The sequence below is a fragment of the Ptychodera flava genome, chromosome 2 (assembly GCF_041260155.1).
Source record: "Ptychodera flava strain L36383 chromosome 2, AS_Pfla_20210202, whole genome shotgun sequence".
In the NCBI taxonomy this organism is placed as follows: Eukaryota; Metazoa; Hemichordata; class Enteropneusta; family Ptychoderidae; genus Ptychodera; species Ptychodera flava.
In genome coordinates this window covers 15,805,211-15,824,104 of record NC_091929.1, presented here as the reverse complement: position 1 = coordinate 15,824,104, position 18,894 = coordinate 15,805,211, and the positions used below count along the sequence as shown (strand labels likewise).

The following is an 18,894-nucleotide window of genomic DNA, read 5'->3' as shown; positions in this document are numbered from 1 at the left end:
GGTCCAAACATGAAATACTGGGACCAGCAATTAAATTTCGCCGTATGGTGCAGCACTACTGGTTGCGGTATATCATTCGCCCATCTCGTCGATAAGAAATTTCCTCCGCAAATACGATCATTCTGCCGTTTCCATGTATACTTTACAATACGTCGTATTCTTCATGAAATGGGCGTTGCACTTCCAGACGATACCTCCACCTTCAAAGCCGGTGACAATCCGTACAATCTCGTTCAATATGAACTTCTATGTACTGAATTTGGAAGTCCAACGAAGTCCGACTTTCGTTATCGAAAAGGTCAAAATAAGGGTCTTGGTTATGGATATGAATATTACACTAATCGTGGGCCCGTTAGACAGCCAAAAGCGATATACAACGGTCGGGACTTTTTTCTCTCCTCCGACGGAGGCGTTTTCTATACACATACCATTTTTGGAAAGAAAAAACATGTACTGCCCGACAAAGACCGACCACACTACTATTTCTTCCGAAATGATGGATCGGAGGGACAATACAATAGTTTCATTCCTCTGAAGGGAGACTCAGGATTGACAAAGGCTGGCCTAGCCCGCCTCAATGAAAGCCTTGAAGCCTACGTATATTGCATACTTGGCGCACAAGCGAATATTCGTAGTACCATTGTGGGCGATACTGGCAGTGCAGAGCAAGTAAGAAAAGAATTCGGCGTTCTCCTCGAAGATGAAATTCGTAATACTGACAAAGTAATTAGTTATAGGCGATATCAAGACACAATAATGAATACTGGTGTCAAACTTGATATGGCAGTCTCGCCAAATTTACTTCTCTTACCGTCTGAGATGGTCATCCTTTCGGGCCCGGCGATCTCAGGTTATAATAATGAATTGCAATACGCAACAGAATCTATGGTCTTCGGGGTGAACGGTGATATAAACACGGAAGTTCGAGAAAGTGCTATACATGAGATGGAAGGAGGGGGGGAGGGGGGGATCCTGTGAAGTGGCAGGACGACCCCTCGGGAGGGGTCGGAGGAGCGACTGATACGAGTCGGAGGATCCCCCTCCCCCCGGAACGGGCAGCATCTGCAGACCCTATTCACGAATATGGTAAAATCGGTTTGTTATCTTTAGCAATATTCATTACATTTATGTACAGTATATAGATCCAGAGGAAATGTCAATATACGTAAACCCGCCATTCACATGATTATAACTGGACCGACAGATTCTGGCAAAACAGAATTTATGTTGGACCTCCTCACCGGTCCGTACTTAAGGAAATTCGAATATGTGATATTCATTTGCCCGACATTCATGGATAATAAAGCGTATAATAGAAGATTCATTTTCGCTGAAGATAATGTGTTTATATTTCCAGTCGGACTCGATGCTGTGAGTGATACACTAGCCTACGTATATAAGGAATGGGCCCGCACGAACACTTTAATAGTACTCGACGACTGCGCCGCGTCCAAAGATATAAAGAAGCGCACTGACGCTTTAGTCGAACTTGGTTTCAGTGGAAGACATAAAGGATTTTCTGTCTGGGTTCTGACTCAGCAATATACTAGTATTAGTAAACCGTTTAGGGAAAACATACAGATGTTAGTACTATTTTACACACCGAAAAAGATAGACAACAAACTATTATAAAAGATTATGGAATGGAGTTGTCAGAACGGGAAGCCGTGGGTCTAATCAAGCAATTGAAAAGTAGGCCATTCAGTAAACTAGTATTTCGTTTACGGAATCCGTGCGACATAAAATTTTCGTATAATATAGCAATTATGGAAGCTGAAGGCACTCTTAGAGAATTATACTACAACCCAAAAACTGGTTTTGAGGTGTACAAAAATTATATGACGCAGCACGGGCCAGCGGACTCCAAGTTACTAAGAAAGAGGTGCAGGAGTGGTTAAAAACTCAGCTAACTTATAATCTACATAAACCGGTACCTCGTACTCGTGCTACGGGCCGGCGCGTTTTTGTAACATCGATAGACTCTCAATGGCAAGCAGACCTCGTGGAATTCCCTCCCCCGTTCGCAAAAGAGAATCGTAACATTCGATACATGCTAACAGTAATCGATGTACTCAGTAAATACGCATGGGCCAGGCCGATACAGTCAAAAACAGCTGAACACACGTTACAGGCGCTACAAGACATAATTAAGAAATCCGGGAGGAAACCTGACAAACTTCAGACAGATGAGGGGCGGGAATTTACGAACCGAAAAATGCAGGGGTGGCTCCAGGAGTCAGGCATTCATTGGTTTCACACCTACAGTGACAAAAAAGCTAGCGTTGTTGAACGTTTTAATCGGACTCTTAAGACGATGATGTGGAAATACTTTACATATAAACAGACACGTTCCTGGCTCCCCATTCTACCAGAACTTCTTGAGAATTACAATAACACCGTTCACGGAAGTATCAAAATGAAACCCAGGGACGTAACAGAGGAGAACGATTGGCAGGCATTTTATACACTCTACCCTGAGTTGGCAGCCGGGGAGTTGACCCTGAATTCAAGCCGGGAGAACGGGTTCGAATTACAAAATACAAGACCACTTTTAAGAAAGGATATTTACCAAATTGGACAGAGGAGATTTTCGTGGTTTCAAAAGTTGTGTACACGGCTGGACTGGGAACGCCGCCAGTTTACAAAATAAAAGATCTGAATGGAGAGGAAATACTCGGCACTTTCTATTCTGATGAACTTCAGAGCTCCCTTTCGGAACGGGTGCTGACGAGCTGTACAGAGTAGAACGAATTTTGAAGACGAAAAAAATTAGAGGAAAGAAATATTATCTGATAAAATGGAAAGGTTATCCGGAAAGTTTCAATAGTTGGGAGCCAGAAGAAAATGTTATTAGAACTTCGTAAGTACTTCGTAAGTTCCTGTGCTGGTACTTGTCAAGTACTAACGTAAGTATTTACGAAAGTTATTCAATAAGTACCATGGAAAAAGTCTTAATTTCTTGAAAGAAGAAAGTGTCAGTTTACCACCCGCTTCCACCCACCTGGCCAAGTATTTATCATGTACTGTCGTAAGTAATGTTCACTTATTGCATCTTTTTCGGCAGTATGTGGATGAGGTGGTACCTCAGTTCCTGAACATATTAAGTTTGCAAGATCTTCAAAGCGACTTCTCATGTTGCCACGGTCCGTTCTTTCCAATCCTCCTTGTTCAGCTTTATCGATAAGTTCTGGCTGAAGTATAATGTACACAACTGACATGAACCATAGACAAGTAACTCCAAAGTCCACCCTTTTCATCATATCAAGTGCTCGTAAGTCAAACGGAGCATTATAAGCACACACTGTTTCACAAGCATTAAGAAGTTTGTGTAGGTTCTCGAGTGAGACTCGACGTTGTTCTAGTTGTTCTTGACCAGGTGGAAAGTAAGCTTTTTCAAGTTCCTCCTCCTCGAAACCGTCTATTAAAAATCCCTGGCTACCGCCGCTCCATGCAATTCCAAAGTCAAAAGCTCGTGGATATTCTACTGGTCCGACTGTCTCGGTATCAATTGTTGGATTAAGTATATTCTTGAGAACGAGGGGGGTAAGAGCGTTCCGAATTACCAAACATGGAAGTCTGTAGTCGTGGCAAATTTCTAAGAAAGTCTGTTTGAACTTGTTGTGAATCTCTTCTAGTTCTTCTAAGGCGCCTATTTCGTACGACCTGGCTCGAGTCAACACATTCCGCCTGCAATAATCCCAAGGCATATCTTTGAATATGATAATGAAACTGGGTAAATGGTCAAATGCTCTAGAAACAATCTTTTTTTCTTCCGACTCCGTGGAAACGCCCCGGATTCGAGAAAAAGTCAGATGTTGAATTATGGAAGAGTCACAAATAATGTAGTGTTCTGAAGGGAGCCCAGCCTGACATTGTAAACTAAGAGTATGTTCTATAAACTGGTTCTGAAATCGGCAATCGAAACGGGGGTGACACGCCCATTATAAAAGTCGGCAATGTTGCTGGAAAAACTAGTGTCAAATTCTGGTACGTGATACGGATCCAAATTTATTGCATCGTAACTCTCACCACTTCCAGTTGGTCCATTTATGAATATGTATGACATTTTGGGGATACTATATCATAGAATTTTTTTTAAAATTTTTTTTTTTATTAAGATATATACGATAAGACAATGACAATCCTTTCTATTTCAACTGCAATAAAAATACTTGAAACCGGAGAAGAGAATATTCAAATCAGTGACGGCAAACTCATATTTGGTGAATCTTTGGTAGATCCTTTCATATACGTAGACAGTGAGCTAGAAGTGGTTTTCCCCATCGGACCTAAGTACGGTTCTAGAGATCCTGCTACATGCGATGGGGTGTGTGTCCGTTGGCAACCGAGTCTTCAAAAGTTTACCGATTTAATAATATTCCGTACCCTAGGTGAAAGTTTCGATGCATCTACTGCTAAAAGTTATGCTGCAAGCCTGACCGCTCACTCCAAGAATACTACTGGATTTTACAATCCATCTAAAGTGTATCAGAAGCGCGGGGCGCAGCCAGTTGCGTGTTTTAAATTTCAGTTTAAAAGAGGGGCTTCTGATTTCGCTACATGTATTGATATGGTTAAAGAAATTGACTGTGCTTTTAAAACAGTGAGCCCATTGCCAGTCCGAGAAAATCCTGCTATTGTACCTCGTAATATCAGGAAAGGTAGTAAGATAGAATTCTTAGCATTTAAACCGCGCTTAAGTAAGCGTGCCCTTTCTTTCACTGTTGAGAGGTTATTTTGTGCTGCGCCTAATAAACCAGAAATTCAAGATGCGGAAGAACTAGTCGACTTAGAAAGATTAGGTGAGATATATAAACAAATAAATGCTGCCAAAAATATTATAGTGGATTTTGATGACCTATCATAGAATAATTATTTTTCATTTTTAAAAATTTTTAGGATAGTATATATCATAAAGATTATTATGGCCAGTCGATTACATAGAGCATTCAAGGGAGCAGTTTTACAAAAAAAATTTCCTGAAGTCAAGCGGATATCGGGGAGCTGGTGGATATTGAAGGTATGGTCAAAGAAAACCATTCGGAACGAAAGATGTACTCTGTTTATACCGAAATGGAAGTCAAATTATCGGATCCGAAAACTGGTAATACACAAAATCGTACATTGCCTGTTAAATTAAAAGATACATACACAAAAGGGTTGGTAGGGGCGGAATCGGATGTGAAACGACAATTAGTAAAACGCTACGACAATATGCTTGATACAATTGAAGCTGTTGAGGGTTCTGGCCTCGTTCTCGAGGAGATACTTAATTTTGAAGTAATTCTAGTAGAAGTTTTACTCGGTGCCGGGGCTGGCGCAGTCCAACTTCCCGGATGGTTAAAAAATAAGCATTGTGTGAGCGAACTTATTCTACCGCCGGGGGCCGAGATTGTTTTCAGTATGCTGTCGTAGCAAGGATAAAGTTGGCCGATCCTGAGTTTCGCAAAAAGAAATGTGGTCAGGTAAGGAGAAAATGGAATACGTACACCCCATTTATTGCTGACTACTGTTGGGAGAGCATTCCATTTCCTACGCCCGCTGATCTGACTGTATTCAGGCGCTTCGAGCAGCAAAATCCGAGCACGAAACTTCAAGTGTTTCAGATCCACGAGTCCGATCCCGCCCCGTCAGACATAACTGTGTTATATAGCAGAGCCGAGGGGGGAGCGGATCGGGTAGCAAATATATTACTGATAGTTGGTGGGGAGGGGGGTCACTTCGTGCCAATTACTTCGTTAAATCGTCTTCTTAATTCTAATACTAATCGAAAGAATGAGCGCAGGCAGAAGTGTATTTGTATGGTTTGTAAGCAAGGTTTTAAGTCAACAGAAGAATTAGAAATACATCAGGTGTACTGTGGAACAAACGACGCCCAGCCAGTTTTTCCTAAGGAAGTGTGTCAATTCGAAGGACATCGGAAGAAGGTTCCTTCTCCCTACGTCGTCTATGCAGATACTGAGGCAATTATTAAGAAGGGGACCGGTCGACACATTCCAATTTGTCTTTCGTATGTTATGGTGGAACGGGGGTGGGCCCCTTCGGACCCGGGGCGGCCAAAAGTTGTGGTAAAAGAACATTCACGGGGCTCTCCTGTGTTACAGACTTTCTGAAGGATATGAAAGAACAGGCTGAGGATTATTCGAAATCGTATTATTGGAAAATAAAACCGATAAAAGATCCTTCTAATTACGGCAATCCAGTCTGTATTGCATGTGGAGAGCCGGCAGGATACCGAGTAGTGAAGGAGGGGGCGACTTTTTATTGTGAGGGATGTCGCCCGTCGAGAACCATTCCTATCTACTTTCACAACCTCAAGGGATACGATGGTTCTTTTATTTTGAAAGAATTACATGAAATAGATGATGGTTCCGGACCAGAGCCTAAAATCATAGCTAAGACGAGCAATGGTGGAATTATGGGTCTCTCGAAAACATTTATCTTTAGCGCCTCAGTTGTTGTTGGTGGAGAGTGGCCGAACCGGAAGAGGGAGATAAAGAAACGTTTCTTTTCTATAAAGTTTATGGACAGTGCTCAGTTAATGATGGGGTCATTGGCGAAGTTGGCAAAAACTGTGCCGGAGGATGGGTGGACGGTACCACTTTCGTACCCGGACATTCAAAGGGCGAAAGGTTTCTTCCCCTACGAATATTTAGACTCGGTTGACAGACTGGGAGAGAACCAGCTCCCGGAGAGGGGGGAATTTTATAGCGAATTGACGGAAGAGGGGATTTCTGAGTCTGATTACGAACATGCATTGCGAGTATGGGACGAAGTTGAGTGTAAGACGATTCGTGATTATATGGAATTCTATTGTGAGACTGACGTTCTACTTCTTGCAAATATATTCGAAAATTTCCGTGACACATGTTTAAAAGCATATAAGTTAGATCCGGCCCATTACATGTCGGCGCCCGGCTTGACATGGGATGCTATGTTACTTTACACAGGTAATAAATTTGGGCTCATTCAAGATGCTGAGCAGATGAATTTCGTACAGAGGGGAATTCGAGGCGGTATCAGCCAGTGTAATATTCATTACTTACAGACAAATCATCCTGCTTACACCACAGACGGAGCTGGCGGGAACTGGGATCCGGAGAAGCCAGTGACCGAAATAAAATATCTCGATGCAAACAATCTCTACGGCTGGGCAATGAGTCAGGCAATGCCTACGGGCTGACTTCATTGGATGACGATGGAAGAGTGGGAGGAATGGGAAGAAGGGGGCCGAGATGGCGGAGCTGGCGGAGCGTGGGGACCTGGTTCCACCTTTCCACCAAGTTTTCTAGAAGTAGACTTAGAATATCCAGCCGAATTACATCTAGAACACAGCGATTTGCCATTAGCGCCGCATCACTATGAATTTCCGAGGCAGGGCGGTCGACTGATTACAAGTGTGATGGATAGAGAGAGATACGTCTTACACTACAAGTTGCTGGAATTCTATCTTCGGATGGGAATGAGATTGAAAAAGATTTATCGGGTGCTTGCTTTCGATGAGGCTCCATGTCTCGCGAAATATATTGACTTTAACACTAAAATGAGGACAAAGGGGAGGACAGATTTTGAAAAGAATTTCTATAAGCTGATGAATAATGCAATGTTCGGTAAGACAATAGAAGATGTTCGAAAGTACAGAGACTTTAAATTTGTTTCGGACTGGAACGGCACGGATAGTGGACGTAAAAAGATTCAGAAGTATAATCCAAAGATGAAACATATAACTTTCATAACTTCCGAAGAGGATGGTGATTCCTGCGACAGTGCCCTACTGGAACTGAAAACGGATGAGCATAGATATGTAAAACCAGTTTTCATTGGCGCGGCGGTGCTTGAACTTTCTAAGCTGCTTATGTATGAGACGCATTACAATTACTTTCGTGAGCAGTTCCCTGGAATACGATTAGCCTACATGGATACTGACAGTTTTGTTTACAGTGTACCGATACCTTCCCCGAACGTAACTTTCAATGATATAGTCCGAGAAGATGTGGAAAAGAATGGTGAGAAGTCTATATATGATACTAGTGGGATGAGTGGGGCCAACTTTCCGAAGATTAATAAAAAAGTGATAGGTAAATTTAAAGATGAGTTGAATGGTGAACCTATTCTTGATTTTGTCGGCATACGCTCGAAAGTGTATGCTTTTCGAACTCCAACTTCGGAGACGAAAAAAAATAAAGGGGTGAAAGATGTTTGTGTTAGAAAACATTTGAACTTTGAAGATTATAAAGATCTATTTGAAACTGGGAAGGAGCCCGAGCCGGCACAATTTGTACAGTTTGTACGGAAAAAGGCTGGAGAAATCCGTAGTGAAAAGCGTAGTAAAATTATGATGGCGCCAAATGATATCAAGCGTGTGCAGTTATACAATCCAGACACGGGCGAATGGCTGGCAGAAACACAGCCGATGGAATGACGGGTCATGGTTAAAATTGTAAAGACTTTAATCTACTATTTTCAACAGTGACCTGGGCATCGCTAATAACATAAACGTGAGCAAATATATTGTCATCGCGAGCGTCGTCGGCACCCTTAACTGAGGTGTCTTTCTTCAGAATTTCAAGTTGAATTCCGTCCTTTGTGTTCATTACTCTAAGACCATTTCCATGAAACTCAATATCTTTAAAACTACGCAGATCGATAAACAGACAGAATTGAGTCGTAAAATAACCGTCTTCATCTAAATCAATTTCACACCAATCTTTATCTTCAGCAAAATACCGTCGCACCTCTCGCCAAAATTGTCTTGGTATCATCTTCTGAGCGTACACTTTATTTGCAATGCCTTCGATTGATACAGACACAGATTCAATGCGTGGATTATGGTAAAGTTCAGTGTCCGCAAACCTAGGAATCGATTGATTAGTGAATAGTATCGCGATACCTCTAATGCTACGTCGTGGTACATTTATATTTTCATTGATAACCGTGGTTGATTCTTTGAATGGGATTGTTCTAAAATAATGTATATGCTCGTAGAGAAAACTTTTCCCACTGTTGTAATAACCAGCAGTTGACCTCGCGAGGTCGGGATCAGTTATTGTTTCATATTCCATTTGAATGTTTTTAATTTATAATTGGGGTTATTAGTACTAACGGTATTGACAATTACTTGTAAGACTGGTGCCAACGTAATTTCCCATTCGATATGACTCCCTAACTCTTTTGGATATGCAACCCCATGGCCTGTTATGAGGGGATGAGTCAAACGAATAGCATATTTTGTTTTATACGCGTCAAAAAGTAAAAGATCGCCCAATTTTGAAGACCTATCGTCATTTGCATTGGCCGCGCCACTTCTCAATTTTCTTAGATTTTCGTTCTGAATTCCGTACAGTGTCATATTTGCTCTCTCTCCTTTTTATGTTTGAAGAGATCGCGATAAACTTCAAAAAGGTTATATTTATTCAAATTGAGAAGTTCCTGCCCTCGAATTTTAGAACCATACGCTCCACCAAATTTTTTGCAACATTTTGTACTACACGGGTATCTCCACCTCCCATTACTTCGAGATCAAAACCAGGTCGAAAGTATCTGGAACTAGTACTACTCCGCTTTCTAACTTCGGACATCGTATGATAAGTGTCTGGCCTGGATCTGCCTCACTTGGATTATGAGCAACCACATGATGAGTTCTATATGACTTCGTTCCATTCGGTATTCGGTTGCTGAAATTCGGTAATAATGTTCTATCGTACCCCATTTTTCGTGTAATGTATATAGTAGAAGAAAAAAAGAAATTAATCACATCTTTACATAAATATTTCCGTCTGCCTGAAAGATAAATCGATTGCCTGTGTCGCGAATCAATCGAAGGACCCAATATTCTTGGAGATGATGAGCCTCTTGGTCATCCTCAGTATCCTGGAATACAGCTATGAATTCTAGTCGCTTAAAGAAGTTAGTCTTTTGACATTCCTTCACGAAAGCTAAAATGTTATGATACAGATTATCATCCTTTAGTCGGACACCTGGATTTGCTCGAAGGATATGTCGATTTACCCGCCGAAGTTTGCACCATTCCAATTCGACAGAGAAACCAAACAGGTCTTTATTTTTAGAAAGAAACTTTGCAATATTCTTTTCACCAAACATGTCGATTCTGTAGGGGGTGATATATTAATACATAATTTTATTTATAATGACTAATGTTAATCCAGTTAAAAATATCCATAGCTGTTCTCCAACAAATCCGACAACCGATCCTGCTGTTTTTAAAAGAAAACTGACAAGGGAGCCGATTAAACCTGGTATTGCAGCAGCACTTTTTGCGGCCAATGTTTTAACCATTCGCCAAATTGCTTTACAATTTCTTTCGCTTTTGTATATACTTTGGGTGGGACCTGAACCTCCTGCGTTTGCTCCAGTTCCTGCCCCCCCCTCCTCCTCTAGTCACAGCCAGGGCAATTGTTGATATTGTCATTCCAAGGGCAGTCAGTATTGCAGCGATTGTAATACCATTTCGTTTAAATAACTCTGTCAGCTTCAGCCTGAGTGATAATTCTGGATCGGAAATTACATCACGAAGAGACCTAGTCGTAGCCAGACTTTCACGTGCCCCACTGATCTTATCATGTTCGAATTCAATTCGATCAACAATTTTAGCTTCTCTTGTTATGAGTTCAGCTAGTAGTTTCTTGGTTTTGTCTTTTTCTTGGGTGTGATCTTCAGGAATTTCCTTTAACTGTTTTTCAACTTCTCTTTTCTCTAGCCTTATTTTATCTCTTTCACTGTAAAGCTCATCAAGACGCATATTTGCCATCTTTAATTCATCAACAAAAGCTCTATATTCAGGGTTTAGATTGTTCCATTGTTCGATTTTATTTTCAAAAGCTTGTATTTTGTCTGCATTACCAGAAGCATCTTGCCGTAAGAATGTCAGTTCATCTTTGTATATACCCATGTCTTTTGGTGTCATCTCCTCAGCCGGTATTTTATCTTTTCTCACATCTTCAGAATGCAATGTACGTTTCACATATTCGGGCTCTGCTCTAGAGCGACCTCCTAATACTTCTCTAATAAATGCATGTCCTCCTTCTTTACCCATTAATGTGGACAGCTTATAAAATCCACCTCCTCTATCTTTAGACAGCTTGAGGTCTTTATAATACAGCTTTCCATCCCTAATCTCAGATTCCGTAGCCAATACATTTAGTGCATCCGGATCAGTAATTTTTTTCTCATTTAAGAATTGATTAACCATACTTAATTTTTTATCTACTCTAAGTTTAGTCAAAAGATCCGCCTTCGGGCTATCCAGGAAAGGATCAGCTTCTGCAAGAGCATTATCGTCGTCTATTAAGTATGTTCAGCAGTAGCATCATCATCGTCATTAAAATTTGCATCATCGAAATCCTGGAGTGGTATATCTTCTCCTCCTTCTGCCATATTGTATTTCTATATTACTACAATTATTTTTTATCATCCCTTACATATACAGTAAAAAATGCACATCTCAGTTGTTGAAAGCGTTGAACAGTTGGCCGACTATATTGAAAGAACAAGTGCTGCATATCGACGAAGTTACAAATTGATGGGACGAATTGATATGGCTCTCAATATTACTAAGGGAATTCTTGTAAGTTCTGCTGTAATAGCAGCAATTCCTACAGTTCCGGTACTCATAGCTTTGACGCCTGTACCAGGTGTTATTATTGATGTAATACAAGGAAAAACTGGAGTATCAAAAAGAAGAGAGAAGTATAAACATTATTATGTGCAATATAAGCAGTTGTTTACTCAAATACAAGAAAAAGGTGCAACAACAGAAAACGAGTCAGAACTTATTCAGAACATATTCAAACAGGCACTAGAAATACAAAAACAAGAAGGATTTAGTCCGCCGCTGGAACGATACCTACGACATTATGGATTAAATGGATATGAAAGTTAGTTAACTAGAGTCGTTCAGAAAAATTCCACAGAAAATTTTCTGAAAACTGTAGAGTTTCAGACCTCTGAAACCACGTGACAAGTTGCTAAGTAACTGGAAGGGTATTGCGAAAGTCCTACTGGAAAAGTTATTGCGAAAGACTCTTCTGGAAAAGAGGGTTGCGCAACATCCCTATGGTTCCGGTAGGGATTAAAATAGGTGAAAATCTCGCTCCGATAGGCGTAGGAAAAACATAGTAAATTCACACAACCAGAAAACGAGTATATACTTACATCCAGAAGACAAAAAAAATCAGCACTGGAACCCCTTAAGGAGTGTACAGAGCTGCAGCACAGTCGGAATCTATCTAACAAATGAGAGAGAATAGAATATCGTTCCGTTTTGATAGGGGGGTGAGTCATAGCACATTGCGCAAGTTCCATTTGGAATGTGAATGACTCAGCAGGGAATTTCCCTGCTTAGTTCAGAACAATGCACTGCTGCGCGTGAGTGAGTTCATATATAGGTCAGGGAACTCCCGCGCATGTGCGTAAGAGGGAGTTCCCTGTGTTAAAAAAACAAGATGTTTTGTAGAAAAAACAAGATGTTTTGTAGGAAAAACAAGATGTTTTGTAGGAAAAACAAGATAATCCCAAAGGTACACTATTACTTTACTTCTATTCCACATTTGCCACGTATGATAGTACCGGTAATACATTACACCAAGTTCTCCTCCTTACTTGAATGTTTTTGTTTATGGTGGTATGAAGTTCATTACTTGAGAAATGTCACATTCTGGTTTAAGCGCCTTTACAATTCTGTTTCAATACATTTCTCAGGCATTTGTGTGAGACAATCATGAATTTACATTTCATTTTACAGAAGTTAATAAGAGTTAAAATACTGAATGATGTATTTTAACTCATGAGCCTTTTTAGCCTTTGCTAGAAATCAATGCAGACCAATGTTATATCATCTCTATGCCAGCAAGGTGAAACACATTCATTGGTCCAGGAATTATGTAAACAATGGCCAATAACTAAGGGTGAATCTATTTTATTGGAAGTATTGGTTCAATAAATGCTTTTGGCTTATGTACAACTTCTGTCAAAGGGATGCAATTAATTACAGTATAATCAAGAACCTGAGAATCACATAGTTAATAGCTTTTGTTGCTGGACAGTCTGGCAGCTGTCAAAGACAACTGTTTCTTTGTAATACAAACATATTATCAATGTTCCTTGAAAACTGTTAATTCATATAAAAATAAATATACATGCCCAGGATGTTGTTTTTTTCCTTTTCACTATTTTGAAAACAATCATAGAAATGCACGATCATGCCGGGTTTCCTGTTACTAATGCTTCGAACAATACTTCTTTGAGAACCCACCTTGAGACACCTTATCCCTGGTACTTGTTCTCCATTCTCATCTCTCTGTGAAGGTTCCCAAGGGTCTGTGCACCACTGTCTGTATTGCATGTAGGCTGTTCCGTTGACTTTATGGAACCTGAATTATGTTGTTTTTGAGTGGCCCTGCATCTTGCCCGGCATGTGAGGTATAAGCCACTCTTTAATGTTAAATAGGTGCTTCTCTGTGATATTTCTCCATTTGATTGGTGGGGTGTATGAAGCAATAACTGTGGTTTCTAGGTCTGAAATTAGAAACATTTGGTTTACATTTGTACACATCAACAAGATTGCTGGTGGTCTTACTTTATAGAGGTGAATGCCATGGGGCAGTACTCTTATCAGTTTTCCCATATTTTGTTTTTATGTGGCAACATCAGTTTCTTGTTCTCATCAAAAAAACATGTGTAGATATACAGTATTCAGCTTCTTAACTCAGCAAATTACATGTGTAAACTACACTATTGTTTACGTACACATGTGGTCAAGACTCATTATCAATCAATACAATGTACAATACTTAATTTCTACATATTACAATGAATAGTGAGTGTTTTCAACATGCTCTTGGGAGCAAAACAGCATGATGTTGTCACAGAAGTAATTGTTGGACAATCATTAAAAAAACAACAGTGATTGTCCCTTCTTTTCGTGTCTCGACCAATCATATGGCTGTATTTGTGCAATCAATAAACTGGTATGATATAATAGGTTCTATGTTACTGTATACCTTCACTTCAAATTAAATTATTTTCACAAGCATTCATTAATGAAGACAAAGTATCTCACATACATATTTATGTATTTCAGCAATGCTAAAAATTACCTAGAATATACAAATATCATAATTTCAACTTAATACAAACAAAACTGACTAGGAATCCCATAGAAATCTGCAAATTTCACAGCAAGTGGACAAGTGGTTTCAGAGAAGATGATCCTTTTTCCCAAAAGAAAGAAAATTGCCCAAGCAAATACAAATATGCAAATTTCACAATGATGTGTGCAAACATGACTGAAGTTATCCATGGGAACCAGCATATCAAATTTCACAGCAATTGGACGAACATTTTTAACAAACCTAGGTAAGGTTACCCAAAGTAATCAGTCAAGTTGTTTCAGACAAGAAGCAAGATACTAACTGATTCACGGAGTGACTGACGGATAACAGCAGACATTCCGCTTATCTGATAAGCTCTACGACACTTGCAGCGAGCTAAATACCTTAACCACAACATCTGAAGGTTACTTACCATCCATGGTGTAGGCATTTGATATTTGTAGACGAGATGAAATTTGGAAAACATCTGATCTACATTCTCATGTGTGTGTCCTACAGGCAAAAAGCTGACATAAACCTGTTGAAATAATCAGAGAGAAAAAATTAGTTTTGTCATCCCAAACCTATTTTATCTGCCAGACTTTGACAAGTTAATCCTCTTTCTTCCATTGTATTCATTTCTACGGTTTGTCTATGAAGCCTTGTAGACGAATGATTAACTTCATCAGTAAAACAACCTGCTCCTTGCTCGTAACAATATGTTTACAATGTTTGTGTGTGTGTTGTTGCAGGTTTTTTGTGGTTGTGTATAACAAATCCAATTGATCAAAACACAATAATACAATGGTTTGCTCGTACATTGTATTTTGTCTGTGGTATTTATTTGCTCGTGTACAATGTAATTCAATTTTGATAGTTGATCCTCATGATACATATATTAATGTATCCATCCTTTATTGCTAGTGAAATGATTTTGCCTAAAATTTCCTTTTTCATGAACACTGCATCAGTTTTTCCGATTGCTATTTTTAAGCAGTTTTATTATTGCCACTTCACTTCTTTGTTTCTGGAATTCGCGTGGATGAAAATACTTGCCAAGCAGTTTCTTATGAAGTCTATCCTTACTTGGTCTGCCTTTTCAACCTTGCAGTTTCCAACATATCACGCACAATTTTCAATAATGTTACATTGTTGGTTTTTGCATGAATACTTGACACAAACAAAATACACATATTCAATGCTAAAGAGGTTCTAAGTTTCTTACAAAGTCAATTACACTGTGCAAGTGTAGATAAGACTGTCATCCAATAAGATTTCTCTTACCTCCTCAAAAATGTTGAGTTGTACAACAACTGCATAAGTGACAGAAGATATCTGTTTTTTGTTCTCCCTGAAGCAGTTGTCAAGCTGTAGGTACAGGACTCTTGCTAGGTGTTTTTCAACCTCTTTTAGGATTTCTAAGAGGACATTCATGGTCAGGTTTGAGTCATGTGGAATATGATTAACATCGACATAGACAAATGGAACTTTACCACCAGTGACACCAGTGTGGACAATTGCACCTGTGAACAAGATTAAATTCCAGCAATTTATTACATTACCTGTACATTTGACTTGGTCATGATACACAGGTGCAACCAGAATATCATTATCACAAGTAACTAAGACATCCGACTCTGTTTCTATATAATAAAGATACCATCAATGTACAGACTGATAACCAACACCCGCATACATACACATGTTAATTGATTCTTATCAAAGTGTTCACATCTTTTTGCATATGAATAAAAAGAAACTGTAAAATAGTAGCCTGGTTCAACATGTTACATGCATTCAGATAATATTGCCCATAAAAAGAAGAAAGGCTTACATGTTGCTCAAAGAGAACATTATCGAAAAAATTAATATATAGTCCTTTCATTTTCAATTCAATAACTTTATATTATCTTCAAGTACATGTAAACTAATTTTCAAATCAATCCAGAGACTGATTTCTGACTAGGAAACATATAAGTGTCTCTTTGGGAGGGCTGGTGTAGAATAAGTTTTTAGAACATATCCTTCCAAAGGTGTTTTGCCCATGATGGTTAAAACTGGGTGGTCACTGAGTTAGAGAAGCATGCGAAGCAAAGTCACATCTGTCGATAGGTCTATGAAGGCCGTTTTCCATCTAAAATTTCATATTATGAGTACCTTCATTTTAAAATTCACATTGTGGAACCTCTCCCTTAACAGTTTGTGACAAAATCATGGTATTTACAGTTTTGTATTGAAAAAAGGTACATTATCATCATTCTAATATTTTATATGCTTTTGTCTTTTGCTGCCATTCTTGCCAGTTACCCCATTACATGTGTTAACAGAAATTAATAAGATGTTTATGACACTAGTGTTTCCACAGAAATTAGAAGTGATTAAGTGGGGAATTGCTTCTAATTTTTTTGTACCAAAAGATGCAAGAATGCTCTCTGGGTAAAACACTGCTTGTTATGGTAGTATTAACCATTTCCTGTTTACACTGAACCACACAACAAAATGAGAAAATACACAATTTTACTTACCTGTTATATGTGTCCGTAGACGGAACAGATTGCTTGTACTTTTATCTTCTTTGTGTAAATGCGGTAGGTTTGTTTTGTTTTGATCCATTCCATCGATGATTATAGTCAAAATTTCTTCTGGTTCTCTTTCTGCTCTTTCCCTGTTGTAGTGGAACCGTTTTCGTTCCATCCTGAAAACAGATTGATCAGTTGACATCAGTTTTAGCAGAAGTACCAGTACAACATAATTTGTTGCATTCATGCTTGCACACACACACACACACACACACACACACACACACACACACATATATATATATATATATATATATATATATATAAAAATATATATATATATATATATATATATATATATATATATATATATATATATTGTATAGAGTGATGATATATGATATTGAGTGGCTGTGATTTGTGTTGTGTAACTGAGATCATGTAGCTCATCAAATCAATGACTCAAGGACTGCTATTAATGGTGTAAAATCGCTGATATGCGTATCAGTTAAACCCTTTCACCACCATGGTTTGACCCAAATCCATTGTTTTCTATGGTAAAGTTGGACCTGTATACAGGGAACTGGGGGTGAAAGGGTTAAACAACTCCCTGGCTCTAACTAGGTTCTGTAGCTTAAAAGATTTTGATCGTATTTATGTCATGGACACTCAAAATGTGAAATGATTAAGATGTCGAATGTTACTTTTGCCTGACACAAGGTATAAATGCAAATACTCATGACTTGTTTTAGCTAGCTCGTGCATTATACTTACTCTACTTTTCCAAGATGTGCACGTAAGAGAGAATCTACTCGTTGTCTTCCATGGTCTGTGGTAGCTTTCGCTCTCATCTCTTCAAGTTCAGTGCAATCTCTGCATTTAACAAATTCACTCTCCTCTGGAATGTAAAGAAATTACTCACATTTACTTTTTGAGTGAAATCTTTTTGTCATAATGCTAAAATTTTGGAAAACCACACTGGACTAACAAACAATAAATGTGTACCTAAATTGTCACTTGATTCTGCTGAATAAATTACTCACTTGTGAGTTAAGCAATATTTCGGCTATATAGTATTTGCAACAAAAACTTTTATCAAAACATTACTTTGCTCCAACAACTTTATAATTTGAACAGATTTCATTATCTAGCTATAATGACATGAATACATATTATACTGTACCTTAGAAATAATGAACTCTGGCAGATGTATTTTCCATAGTCTGATGAAATAATCATAGCAAATTATATCATTTTCAGATTTGCCACGTTCTCTAAACTCCCTTGCCATTCTTTCATACAATGACTTCTTTCTGTAGCAAGACGGAAGATGTATTTCTTCTTTGTGAGGCATATAATCACCAATCCGTTCAAACAAGTGCCGCATCCATCCACTGCTGATGAGGATTTGTCGGTGAAGCCAACATTTCCAAAGTTCCCGTTGATAACTGTGACAATGCCTGTAAATTGCATAGTTTTAACAAGTCAGTACAGAGTATGTAATCAGTGCAATCTTGTTGGCAATGGTCTCTGTCTGTGTATAAATAAAGCAGTCAGCATACATCCTTCGTCAGAACTGCAAATGTGCAAGTTTCTTGTTTACAGACAATGTACTTTGTGCACAATATCTAAATGCACCTCATCATCATAGCTGCAATGTTTAAATTATACAGTGTAGATTATGACAGACATGTTGAAACTTTCAACAATCACCGTTGTACCTCAGATATAGTGTTGCCATTACATGTACAAGCTAGTGGGTCTTCAATATTGTCATAGTACAAGTGTAACAACAGTCACTCAGTTATAAATTGTGTTCTACCTCTTCAACTTTTACAGTTTTTCTTCCATAGATCTGCAGAAGTCCAAGATGCATATGTCCTGCACAGAAATCGTTTTGAATGGAATCGTTCTGACCTCAGCCAGAAGTTCAGAGAGCAATCCAGTGTACATCAATTTGTACAATTCTATAACGACATATGTGGTGACAAAAGCATCAACTCAAGTGGGCAATCTACAAGTAGCCACAATAGTTCATCAGATGATTCACACAGTGGGCTGGCAACAGTTGATCAGTCATCAGATAACGAAGTAGGGGATAGCCCAGAATGGTGCACAATGACAATCAAATAAGGTTTGTTTTTTTATTTTTTTTAACGAATTTTCTGCATTGAATCATAGACCCTTGAGGTTTTTCTCGAGGGTCTATGATTGAATATAATTGGTGTCTGCAGTAACCATAGAAATAATTTTAAAGTCTGGTTCCA

At 38.9% G+C, this 18,894-nt stretch overlaps 2 protein-coding genes across 2 annotated transcripts in view; both read right to left on the bottom strand.

The window, feature by feature from the left end:
- LOC139115704 (uncharacterized) overlaps positions 1-18,894 on the bottom strand; it is a 381,257-nt gene that overhangs the window by 10,732 nt on the left and 351,631 nt on the right. Inside the window, exon 2 of the mRNA XM_070678020.1 lies at positions 13,271-13,388. Within this exon, the coding sequence (XP_070534121.1) occupies positions 13,271-13,360 (90 nt within the window). The 5' untranslated portion in view covers positions 13,361-13,388. The remainder of the gene's footprint in view (positions 1-13,270; positions 13,389-18,894) is intronic.
- Positions 13,403-18,083, bottom strand: LOC139115696 (uncharacterized). The gene is made up of 6 exons (XM_070678006.1): positions 17,811-18,083; positions 17,402-17,523; positions 16,634-16,803; positions 15,393-15,631; positions 14,542-14,646; positions 13,403-13,533 (listed from the first exon to the last, which is right to left on the bottom strand). Exons 1-6 carry the CDS (start codon positions 18,012-18,014, stop codon positions 13,528-13,530), a joined length of 846 nt encoding a protein of 281 aa, XP_070534107.1. The 5' UTR covers positions 18,015-18,083; the 3' UTR covers positions 13,403-13,527.